Below are 13,708 nucleotides of genomic sequence, written 5' to 3' on the forward strand. Positions count from 1 at the left end.
TGTATTCATTAACTTGCATCTATCAATATTAGCAATACTATGAAGACGACTAACTCTATACTTTGAACCTATAAACAATGATATACTAATTTATAACAAAATGATATTACTGTTACAAATTAGTTTTTATAAAAATTATTTATAACAGCAATTTGTTATATAAGATAAATTTAATCAAGACCCAAATCTTTTTTTTTCTATTCAGAAAAAAAGAAACCTACGAATATATACCATTAAATTAGCCAAAAATCTTCCGAATAAATAGTAAATCTCACTAACCCAAAAAATGAATTAAAAATATAACAAAAGATATTATGTTTAAAATTTAGCTCACTGGATCGGGTATAAATCTGTTCATTTCAGGTATGAGTTCTTCGAGTTTTCAACATTTGGATCTAAGTAGGTATTTGACTTTTTTGTCCGGATCGATTTTTTTTGGTTCCGGATCATTCTAACTTTTTATATTATAAATCTTAAATAATATACAACATCTATAACATCATTCTAACTTTTTTGCGCGATCATGATCTAGTTAGTAGTATTATTTAGTTATCTACGTGCCACTTTGATTGGTACTAGAAGATGAAATGAATTTAAAGGTTTATTCTATTACAATATTTTCACTAGATATAATCTCAAAAATGACGCGTCACTTTATTATTAGATGGACCCGTTCGTATTAAAAACAAAGACAAACTGTGCACGCAATTGAATGGAAATGTACCAGCGCAGCTTCTCTTTGTGTTTTTAATTAAAATAAATAAAGAGAGGAAATATCTTTGATGATTGATGTCGATATTCGAAGATAGATACATTTCCATTATTTTGTGAAAAAGGTTACTTGTTGGGAGTTATATTCAAAAGCACCCCATGATGGTGTCTACGTACATCCTACAAATTATGTAAGCCTTCGAAAACTACCAAGAACATAGACTAATTTTCAAATGGAAATGAAAGCCAGAAATAAATCGCTTTTGTGGATAAAATCTGATATTTGGCACATTTCTTTATTTTCACAACTCTACTTTTTTTACTAAACTTCGTAACTCTGTTACATTATATGTCATTAGCTTTTCATTCCATTTCATATATATAGTTTGCAGAAAAACATGCGGTTACGTCCATCTTACACAAATGTAATCTCATCGACTCGTAGACTAGAAGTCCAGAACTGTAGACAAGTGGCAAGAAATTGTACGTCGCAGGAGTTGAAAACTCGATTTGCCTTGTAATACTTTGTAGCAGATTTCTTTAGTAGGATTAAGATTATTAATTCTCTTGTTTTCGGTAATACGAATTACCACCGAATTTCGTCCCAAGATGGCAACAAAAATGCAAAACCACAACTCTATTCCACTAGAAATACAAAACAATGTATTGTTATTAGAGCTAATAGGCACATTCCTCGAGACATTTCATGATTACAACTTACACCTTGCCTCCTTGTCTTGCACTGTCGTTCAAGTGTGGTACGTTTTGTATTTTATGTCACTTAAGTTTTGAGTTATACTACTTTATGGCTTCATCTTGTATTCTTGCAAGTCTCCAGACATATATATCCATATTAAGTTCCCAAAAAAAAAATCGGCTTAGATTAAGTTTAAGTATTTGACCAAACAAAAAAAAGAGATTAAGTTTCAGTACATTGTTTTGAGATGTCAGTCACGAAAAAAGGTTTAAATCAATGGAAGCCGATGAACAAAATCGACAAACTAAAATGGACGAATTAGATTCATACGAATAAATGAAGTTGTTAGAGATGAATTGATGAAGATTTGTTTACAATTTTACATGCATAGAAGCTTGAATACCGACGAGGAGTGTTGCATCTGACAGAACAAATAATCCTATTATCCGTACACCTTCTGGAACCAAGATTCAATAGCTACTTGTTATGCAACTCGGTCTTAAGCCTTTCGAAATTGGTTACAAAACTGATGATAAACGTTTACATGCTAATTTGAGCATATGATTACCTTAACATAACATAATAAAATTAGTTAGCCGATCAAAGAGGAGAGCCAAATATAAACACAATAAATATAGATCTAACCACCGAGCGGAAATGATGGGCAAAATTAGACCTGAAAAAGAGGTTAAAACCCTAATTTCAAAGTAACATAATTAACGACCACAAAATAATTAAAAAACTACTCTATCTGTCTAACCCTTTTTTATCCTCAACAGAACCAATCGTCCATTTGTTCTTCTGCACAATCTCTCACACTTCTATTTCTCCCTCTCTTTTCACAAGGGAAGGGTGTAGAAGAAACCAAAAAAAAACTTAAACAAAAGAGTAATAATATAACTCAAAAAACCAAAAAAAAAATAATAATAATACAGAATGGGTGGTGTCAAGTTGTTATTCATCTTTGGTCTCTTGATCTTAGCTATGGTAGCTAAATCCGTCAAAGCGACCTACCCATTGACTAAATCTTGCATCAATGGACAAGGTTGCATCGGAGATGATGATGAACTTGAATCTCTAATGGATTCAGAGACAAACCGTCGTCAGCTCGCTAGAGGACGTCGTTACATTGGCTATGATGCTCTCAAAAAGAACAATGTGCCTTGCAATAGACGTGGCCGGTCTTACTACGATTGCAAGAAGAGGAGAAGGAACAATCCTTACAGACGTGGATGCAGTGCGATCACGCATTGTTATAGGTACGCTAAGTGAGAACAAAATGATAGAGAGAGGATGATTTGATTCAACAACGTTCTATCTTTATTCTTCATTCTTGATCGTTAATGATTTCCTTTCTTAACGTACCCTATGTTATACGTATGATTTCTTATGTCTTTTTTTATTTAATCATCATCATGATGCATATAAGCTTTTGATACGTTGATATATCGCCTATTTTCCTTTGTTGTTGTCTTTCCATTTCGTTTCGTTCATATATTAAGTTCCGTTTGTCTATTATATACATCATGATGTTTTTGTATTTCTACAATTAAGCATTTGTTTATATACTACGCCTTAATTGGACCTCTCTTCTTCTTTTTATTTATCCTTTTTGTAATTTATCTCCATACAAATGCGCCAAAGCTTATTTAATGGATCAAATTCTATCGGATAGTAATTAGTAAATGGAAACCTTATTTCTTATCATCAACAAAATGACTTTTGGTTGATGAGAAACTATACGAGGGCTTCATGCTTAAGTTTCTGAACGGAGAGCATATATTTGGGGTTCAATTCTGAGGATCTCAATATCAAAGTTCGTTTTGGATAGATAAAAAGCCCAAACTAAACTGTACTTTTCATGTTTGGAGAAATAATCTGGGCTTCAGTTTAATATCTTCAATTGAACCTCCTCAAGTTTAGAATTGATTTTGTCAGTGGATTGGTTAGGAGTATACTATATATAAATGATTAGTTACATGCAGATTTATTGAGCCCTTGAAAACGTATAACGTTAGGCCCATCCTGTGTCCTGCTGACTCATTTGCTAGCTATTTTCTTTTTTTTCTTTCCTTTTTTGTTTGTTTGTCTGAGGAAATGCGTAGTTTCATGGGCACAAGGCGTCAAAATCCACCTGCATTGCTACTATATTCAGCACTGTATGGTCTTTTTCCAAAGTCATTCATTAATTTATAATAAAATAAGAACAGAGCCAAAGAAGGCTTTGAAGTTATAAGAGCAACCCAACATTATTGCTGTTCACACCCACATCTCCATTACTTTTTTTTTATTTTCTTGCATCACTAAAATTTCTAAACCGTAAAAAGGTTTAATCTTTTCAACACTAGTAAATGATATTTTACACTCTCTTTATAGAGGTTTTCTCTTCCTTGTATAATGTATTCGTGTAACATCTAAGAATTTATGTATAACATCATCACAAAAAAACGGATTGGAGTGGGTAACACTACCGATATAATATTTTACTAAAGTTGTTCACTAAACGAGTGAAAAAGGAAAAAAAATATTTTAATAAGGAAAGAACATTTGAAAATGGGTCAACCGCAATCGCTCTCAATGGCACCACTAATAGTGGAAGCGAGGCCCACAACATCAACTCTCTTCACATGAGAATTTCAACCCCTTAGAGGGAGAGAGATATAGAGTCCACCAATGACATAATTGAACAAAAACTTAAGAAATAATACATGTGGCATTTTTTAGCATATGCCCATTACCTTTCAATTATATTTGAAAATGAAATTTAAACATGACTTTTGACCCAAGATATTATTATATCCAAACAGTGACCAAAATTGAATTGTACTCTTATCAAACTATAACCAAGCTGTACAAACCTATAATCCAATAATTAACACCATACAAGACGGTTAATAATAAAAGTTGTTATTATTATGCTAAAATATAGGTAAAGGAGTCATATCTCAAAACCCAATCAAATTATGAAAATGAAATCAAAGGAGAAGAAAAATATTAGTCAAAAGATTCCTTACTACTTAATCTAATACTCTCTTTCCTATACAGCTAAGCCCCACTCTTTCTCTTCCAATTTACTCTTTTCTTGCTTTCTCAATTGTATTCTCCCTTTTTCTTAAAGAGAAAATAAAATAACCTTTTCACATTTCAAATTCTTGGTAAAAGAAGGGTTAGACCAATTTGTTGTTGTTGTTTTTTTCTTTCCTTTTTGAACATAATCCAATTTAGGTTATCTATAAAGCCAATCTCTTTATCACTTGTTTACTGGAGAAAAAAATGGAGTATGCAACGGGTTGTGTGGTTAGTGATTAGTGAAGTTAACATATGATGAATAAATAAATTTCACCATAGAGAGTAAAAAATTTAAAATCTCACTACAATTTTTTCAAACACGAACAAATTCTTCCTAAGTATAGTATTCCATATTTTAATCCACTCATCCATATCTACTAATCTTTCATTTTCTTTAGTAATTGTAAAGGTTGGTGAATAAACTCATCACAAAATGAAGTAATTAAACAAGAAACCAAAATCAAAGAGATTAATAATAGGACAATTGAAGCCGAATCATTTGGATTGGCAAAGCATCTCGGTATTACAATTACTCTCGTATTATATAATTCTCATCAGAATTCATTTCAAATTTTCCACTATAGTAACTATAATTAAAATCACAAAGGGAAAAAGAAAAATTATATTAAAAACAATTAAAAGAGAAAAAATTATTATCAAGTAGAAGCAGAAGCAGAAGCAGTGATGGAAGAAGCTGAGAGTCGAGGAGAAGACAGTGGAAAGAGAGGAAGAAGACAAGGCTCCTGATCCATCGGAGTCGTCGCCGGAGATGGATGCAAGTAAAAGCCTTTCTCTTTCATCGCTTTCTCTTCCGGGCTCTGACTCGACGATCCGGATCGATCAAACGGGTCGGATACAAGAGGCGTGACCGGGCTTAGAACGAGGGAAGGGAAATCGAGGATGCTCGGAGAGAGGAGGATCTCGGGTTTCCGGGGCGAGAAAGCCGAGTTAACCGGGTTTAACGGGTTGATTTTGAGGTTCTTCATGGAGTTACGACGCTCGTAGAGACGGAACCCTGAGGAAGAGTGTTTCTTGTTTGGCACGGCTTTGATTCGAGGGATTGAGAATTGAGACGGAGAGGATCTCGGGTCGGGATGTTGGGTCGGGTTTGGTTTGAGAGACGAGGTGGGTCTGTCTGAGGATCCGGTTAGCATCTGGACGACTTGCTTGAAGGAAGATGTGTCGGCTTGGACGAAGGTTGTCGGGTACGGGGTTCCCGGTTCGGATCTAGTGGTTACGTGTCGTGTCGGAGTTGTGGGTGGTTTGTTGTTGCTCTCAGTGGTGCTGCTGTTTTGGCATCTCGGAGATTGGATTAGATTCGTTGATGCATCTCTATATCTCGGCGAATCCTCCATTAAGATGATAGACAGAAAGAGGAGAGAGTGTGTGTGTGTTTGCTAAATAAGCTTTTGTTTTAGTTCGGTGAGAAAAAATGTTTCGGTGGGCACTATTGGCTCATTGAGTTGAGGCTCTTTTTCACTGTATTTAATCTCTTTTGCAAAAATTGGAGAGATTAACAAGTAATATTCGGTTTATATCTTTAGTAATGATTAATATTGGTTTACACACAAAGTTTGACTAATTAATTTGCTTTGATTAATTTAAAATACCACCCAAACATTAAAATTTGGATCTGTTTATATATTTGGTCAAATGTATTACATGACTTAAGTTATAAAATTGGTGGACTTCTGTTGTATTGCATGTTATGTTTCGTAGACCATTTTTTTCTACACTTGTTTGTGACTCATCATTTGGCTATGGTTCTAATCTCATAATAAATGATACATGTAGCGACTAAGTCTTAAGACCATGATTAACTCGAGGTTTTTAGGATGAAGTTCTTAACTTAATTGTTTCTTAATTTCTGATAAGATCCTCAACTTAAGAATAGGTCTGGGCGTTCGGGTACCCGTTGGCGTTCGGGTCAGATTTTTCGGATTTTTAGATTTTCGGGTTTATATTCCTAGATCCCATAGTAAAATTTCATTAGTATGGGTCGGGTTCGGATAATAACACTTCGGGTTCGGTTAAAAATTATATTGCGTCCTAAAACCCATAAAATAACCATATATCATTCGGGTTCGAGTTATATCGGTTCAGTTTTTGGATATAACCAAAGTAAAAGATAAAAACTTAAAGAAAAATATAAAGAAAAACAACTAAATTAATAAAAATTAATCTATCATTGTTAAAATAACAATAAAATGTTAAATCAAGCATGAAACAAACATTATTTGTAAACAATATACACTATATTATAGAGAGTAGACTTGTTATTCCAATGAATAAATTATAAATTACTTATTTATAACTAATTGTGTACTTAAAGCATTTTTAAAATTGTTAATATTTATTATTATATATCATATTACCACGAAATATTAAATTTAATTACTAAAATACTTATATATATATATATATCAAAATATTTATATTAACTATTAGTTTCGGGTTTTTCGGGTTACCCGTTAGGGTTCAGTTAATAATACTTCGGGTTCAGATATTTTTTTATACCACCCTACAAGACCCGTTCGGTATTTTTACATTTCGGGTCGGGTTTTTTGGTTTGGGTTCGGTTCGGATTTCGGGTTCCGGATTTTATGCCCAGACCTACTTAAGAACCTCTGGGCTAATCTGATAAGTTTCTTGGGCTTACAACTTAAAATCAGTTGGCAATTAGTGGAGTGACTCAAGTCCCTTATATATTATTATTGTTCCTTTTTATATTTCCAATGTGAGATCTTTATCCCAACACCCTTCTTCGAGATAATGGTATGTATAACCATTAATCTCGCGAATCCATCATACTTTTCTAAGACAATGTTTTTTATTCTCTAGCGATCTCGGAGAACTGAACCTTCTCTGGAGCATCAGCTAATGGGTTGATCATGCCACTGTTCGGACCGGATTAAAGGGTTAGGATATAGTCCGCTCTTATACCATGATACGTTTTTTAGACTTCCAACTTAAAATTAATTGGTAATTAGTGGAATGTCTCAAGTTCCTTATATATTACTATTGTCCCTTTTCATATCTCCAATCTCGGATCTTTATCCCAACGTAATCATGCTTTAACAACGATATAATTTCCCAAAAAACATTTAATTTCCTCAAAAGAAAATGTTGAACTCTATAACCAATTACTCCATCTGTTTCATAATAAGTGTCACTCTGAGCTCATTTTCTTGTTACACAAAGAGTGTCACTTTACAATTCCAATGTAAATTATACTAACTTTCAGCTGAAAATTAATTGCAAACTACATTGATTTTATAAATAATTTTATTTATTTAAAATACTATTGGTCAAAGAGGTATAATTAATTATAACTTACATATATTTCAATAATTTTTTTAATCTGTATGAAAAATGTCACAATGACATTCTTTAAGAAACAGAGGGAGTATATTTTACATGACTGGGACATAGTGTGGGTCACCTTTTGGTCAATATAATAAGTACTACTCGAAGTGATTGTAAACTAAATTTATCTAATATCTACGTGTCGAGAATCGAGATATATATCAACAACGAAATCTTATCTTAGAAATAGTCTAATCATTGGTTGACTAAGAAAAAAAGATCTATGAAAAATAGTCCAAAGTCTCGTTATTTTACGGAGAAAAACATTGGGCTCAAATCATTGGGCTTTAATAAGATCAATATTAAAGCCCATGTATTTAATTTATTATGAAAGCCCATGTATTTAATTTATTACGGTTTGTTGTGTGAGTTAAGAAACCCAGCCCGCTAGTGTGCACTGATTTGAATTAGGTCATTCTACATTTCCAAATGCAAATTTTTATATTAAACATATTTCTTACCCTTTTAAATAATCAATAGATATTTAGTTAAATCATTTTCATTTAATTAATTTTATAATAAATAAGAGTATATTAGTATATTTTTATTTTCTTAAACTACGTGAAATATGTCTAAGTAATACTCTTTATGAATGAAGGTATATTATTTAAAAACTGATTTGTCAAGTGTAACTACCACATTAATTTTAAAAGATAAATAATAACACGACATATTAAAAATAATGATATGTTTAAAATTAATTGTGATATGAATATTTACATTTAGTGTCGATTTATATTTTTGGTAATTTTTAAGAATATAATAATAACACATAAATCATCATTAGTATAATAATAAATAATACAATGGTAGAAATGAAAATATAATAATATTTCAATTTTTTAAAATATTATTTAATTCTATTTTGTAATTATATAAACTTTTTATTAAAATTTCTTTCTAATATTATGCATATTTTTAAAAATTATAATTTTCCAACTTTTTCAAAAATTGTAATTTTCTAATTTTAATAGCAGTGGTTTCTTTTAGTATCTAAAAATTTTAGAAATATTATTTAGTTTTACGTTTTGCAAGTTTTATACCCTAAATAATTTCTCTTAATTTTTTAGTATTTGATTTAATATATTTTAACCAAATAAATAGATGAACAAATATTTCCAATATATTGTTCAATATTTTATATATATATATATATATATATATATATATTATATATTATTTAGTTTCATATATAATTAAATTAAATTTAAAATTAAACATTGTAACAAAATAATAAAATCTAAAATTAGAGTAGAAAGCTCATTAACCATATATCATGTACGTGGAATTTATAAGCTATATTAGATCTATGATTGACTTGGATGGCACACTCCTTATTGAGAAATATTCCATTATCCGGATACTATTATAGAGAAAAGGATGACATTTTACATAATCGACACGATATATAACTAAATCAGAATATAGGTGGAGCGATATATCTTGAAAGGGAATTCATGAAAAATCAAATGTTCACCAAAGCTCAGATATTTTCTATGGCAAATTATGTCTGGATGTTTATATGTAAGGAAAATTTTAAATAGTCGAGGAATAACTGTAATAGTTTGATTAATTATGTATTTTTCAAGTGTCCTCCATCTATACATGTATGAATTTTTTTGAGAGTTCCTACAAATCCAAACAGTTTTTCTATTCAATTAATCTTTGTGAATATAGATTCCTTGTTCTGAAGAAATAGTGAATATGTAGAGATGATCACTCTGCATAGATCCTTTGGTATATATGAAAAGGCTGAAATGATAATATCTTTAGTGGATTGGAGAGATCTCCTACAAACACATTGAGATTTTGCGGAAACAGAAACAAAATTATGGCTTGATTCCCAGCTTTACCGACACAAAATCCATTGATTAAAGAACACAGGAGCAGTGAGGAAATACTGACATCCCCTAAAGACTTGAGAAACTGTGTTTTTCAGATGGATACTGGAGGGATAGTTGCACGACGTGAACGCAATCTGTAAGACCCGAACATGGATTCCATGATCCAACCAGTCCAAGTACTTACCTAGATGTCTAAGTGTAGTTAAGCCGGTTTAGGTCCAATAGTTTCTAAGTCATTTTCTTTTCATTTGAGGTTCATAAACAACAAGTACATTGCGGAAGCATAAAAGAAAGATCATTTCATATATATAAGTCAATGTGATCCATACAAATCATTCATATCACACAAGTTGCACAATAGGCTATCATAAGTTCAATTCTAACTAGACACACATCACACATCCATCCACGACCAAGTCTTCAAGACTCCTTAGTTTTACCACGATCACTGCTTGTTCCTGAAAACAAACCCACAACACATGAATACATTTATGAACCGATATCCTAACATCAGTACTAACAATACATGGTTCCGGACCCTAAATCACATCTCAGTCCCAAATCTGACCACTCTAAATACTCGACCAAAAACTAAATAAAATTCATGATAAATCCTGATAATTCTAAACTAAGAGAATGGTCCAATTGGATCCCTCAGAACCGGCCTCAATCATATCGATCTTGACCATGAACCGCCAAATCGGCCACATTGAACCATCTCCAAAACAATGATATAAATTGAATCTATCACTTTGATAATTCATTATAAATCCCAACTAAGAGATTACAATCGCCAAACCCCAATAGTTCCCTTGGGAACCATGAGATCGGTTCACACATGCCCAACCAAGGCCATGGAGAGATTACTCTGATCTAACCAAGGCTTGGGGGTCTGTACGCGGGTTTAAAACCTCAGACTACATCAGAATATGATAGGGAAGGGATTGATAAAGAGAAAGATGAGAATAGATGCCACCAACACATCATGGTTCAATCGGCCAGACCATATAAACCCATGGTCTTGGGCGATAACCATCCGGAGTGCATCACTAACCTTAGGCGTGCGTTCCTCTGTGCCCCCATCCTTCTCTGATTCCTTCCTCTTATCCTTATCACTTTGCCCGCCTGCCATAACCTTGCCTGAATCTTCCCACTGCCTGAATCTCACCGGAATGACCACACGGTCCGTTTGCCTTACCGCCGGTTCTTCTTTCTTTCTTTTCTGGTGTGATTTTGGCAGAGGTTTTCCTAGTAATTTTCGTGCTTCAAATCGATGTGCAGAGACTCCTATTTATAGGAAATGCCATCGACAACAGTTTGGACCGAACGGTTGCACGGTTTTGGGCGAACGGACACATGCGGTTTCATTCGCATCCTTTCGGTCAAACCGCCTCCAACTGCTGCCAACCGCTCCCCTTGATCGATCTTCAGCTGCCAGTACCTCACCAAGTACCTAGCTCACTTGTCAAGTTCCATGGTCACACCAGACCATGTCACCACCGAGCCGGACCCATAACCGCTCATGGTCCGGTCCAACCGCCCAAGAGCCAAACACTTCACCTAGCTGAGGTGAGCTGGTCACTAGCTTCCCCAGCTGAGTGAGCTGACACTCCAGCTACTGGAGCTGTCCCAAACTTGTCTGAGCTTCAGTGAGCTTGCCTCACTTCTTTCCTAGCTGCCCGAGCTTCCGAACCTCAACGACCAGCTACCAAAACACTTGTCCAGCTCCTTTGAGCTTACCTTTCCTCCATTCTGGTTAAGTCTCATCTTCCTGATGCACTTAACCCCATTTCTGGACCATGATACGCTTGCCTTTAGGTCTCACGACCTGGCTGGTGCTTGTCCTCGCACCATGGTCCGTTCTGATGGCACTATCTAGAACTTGGGACATGACATCAATTGGTGACAGCTTGTCCTGTGGGAATGCTGTTAAAAGGTGAGGACATGGGTTTGAGTCTCACCAACAACCTAATTATGGAGATAGTGAGATCTCATAATGGAGGGTTGGGGTCGGTGCGCTGCAGCGCTGTGAGCTTGGGTCTATGGGCAGGTGGTTCCACGGGACGGGTTGTCACACAATCATTCGTCTACTTTTTTTTAATTGATTTAGAGCCACCGGATTGGTTATCAGAGTCTGTATAAAGTTTGTTTAAGCTGATGTAAAAAAATATAAAAAATAGAAAAATATTTCTAAATATAATTCAAAATTTTAAAACTTTTATTTATGCATATAATACAGGAAAACACCTATTTGATTTGAAAACAAGGACACAAAACATGAAATACCTTGAACATGAATCTTATAGCCTAACCAAGTAACCAGAACATAACAACCCAACTATCTTCTTCAAAAGAGTTACATGTCGATGACACGAGAAGCTCAAGCCATAAGCTATAGAAACTCTTTGAAAACTTTTTTCTTTTCTTTTCTTTTATTTTTTACAGAAGAATATAATTTATATACATTTATAAATCAAAGGGCTATAATGTCAATATACAAGCTTGAATCCATCAAAATGGTTTTAAAAGTATTACATCATTTACTCCATATCAAACAACCTATATGGTGCATTCTGCAAATTCTCTCTATCATCTCTAGAATTTTATTGACAGTTTCAACCAATACCGTTAACCATTGGAAAGTGGAATTTGACCTTGTTACCTCGGATGTCGGATTTCGCATGACGCCATATGTTATAGCTGACGCTCAAGGATATCATCAAAACTTGCACTCTTCATTATCAATTGAGTACTAGAACAAAATAAGGAAAAAGTCAAGGAACTGTACCGTTCAGCTCGCTTCATCGCTAAAGTTGGGTTTGTCCTGATGCCACACCCTAATTAGATAAACTTAGAAAACTGAACAAAAACCGGCTAGGATACTACCAATAACAGAACAAAGTTTTCCACTAATAGTACTGGGATATGCGTTTAAGCCAAACATAATATCGCTACAACCAAAGTGATCAAATTCGAATGTTGCAGTGTCGTTTGCCACCTTCAAAAACCAAGAGCAGTTGTCTGTGAGCTGAAAAAATCGCTGGTGTATAAGAATCAGACCCAATTAAAAATGCGAGAGACCAGAACCACTAACAAGAAGTTGTCACCTCTTGTTGAAGGAAAGTAAACAGCAACAAGAAGAAAGAATCAGAAGGTAGGATGCTTACTGAGAAACCAACTGTCAGCCATGGACGACCACGTACCAGAGAATTTAGCATGTGTCTGTGGTAGTATATTATAAGGAAAAGGCTTATAAAAATTGATTTGATTACCTATGACACAAAGTGAACTTACCTTTTTAGTTAACCATCTGGAGAGAACTCAAGATTTAAGGTCACTCGAGCTGGAGCAATCAAAGGATGGGTGATCTATAAGGAAGCTAGTGAAAGTTGTTCAATCATGATACTGTGTGAGTGAGAACATGCACGGGAACGGTCACGTCGTGTTTGCAGATTCAGTATATCAAATCTATCAAGTTTTTCTGATAATGCACCAGACGTCGAATGAGGATGAGATTCACGGGCTGAAAGTGGACATTGGGGCTCGTGAACATTGGTAAGTTTGGCATTAAATAACAAAACCTCACGAATCGGAATATAGTTGGGTACCATCACAACTTACATACCACCACTCTCGACTCACCTTTGAAGCATAACCACTAGAGCACACTTGACTTCAGAGAAGAGGAGACACACCATCACGAAACTATAACAGATTGCTAATTCAAAATCGAAAGCTCTGTGTCATCTCCAAATCAAACATGGGACTCACTGCAAGGTCAGAAACAAGAAACGTTATGTCACCACCGCTTGAGCTCCAAAATAAAGAGAGTGAAATTTGAGGGAAAACGATAAGCTCTCCAAACCCTAAAACGCCAAATCCACCATACCATCGAACCGAACCACCGCGCCGCACCTCTAGAGCAACCAGATCCACCGCCGATCTCTACACGCCTCATGGACAGATGTTTTGAACGAAAGCAATCGTCAAACCAGAACCGAGGAACAAGACAATAAAGGAG

At 34.4% G+C, this 13,708-nt stretch overlaps 2 protein-coding genes across 2 annotated transcripts; one reads left to right on the plus strand and one right to left on the minus strand.

Moving 5' to 3' along the window:
- Nucleotides 1-2,173: 2,173 nt before the first annotated feature.
- LOC108856837 (protein RALF-like 4) lies at nucleotides 2,174-2,994 on the plus strand. The gene has a single exon (XM_018630733.2). It carries the CDS (start codon nucleotides 2,345-2,347, stop codon nucleotides 2,678-2,680), a length of 336 nt encoding a protein of 111 aa, XP_018486235.1. The 5' UTR covers nucleotides 2,174-2,344; the 3' UTR covers nucleotides 2,681-2,994.
- A 1,934-nt stretch (nucleotides 2,995-4,928) lies between these two features.
- On the minus strand, nucleotides 4,929-5,969 carry LOC108834076 (VQ motif-containing protein 4). Its single transcript, XM_018607468.2, has one exon. It carries the CDS (start codon nucleotides 5,830-5,832, stop codon nucleotides 5,134-5,136), a length of 699 nt encoding a protein of 232 aa, XP_018462970.2. The 5' UTR covers nucleotides 5,833-5,969; the 3' UTR covers nucleotides 4,929-5,133.
- Nucleotides 5,970-13,708: the final 7,739 nt, after the last annotated feature.

Source organism: Raphanus sativus, chromosome 1 (assembly GCF_000801105.2).
Source record: "Raphanus sativus cultivar WK10039 chromosome 1, ASM80110v3, whole genome shotgun sequence".
NCBI classification, from domain to species: domain Eukaryota; kingdom Viridiplantae; phylum Streptophyta; class Magnoliopsida; order Brassicales; family Brassicaceae; genus Raphanus; species Raphanus sativus.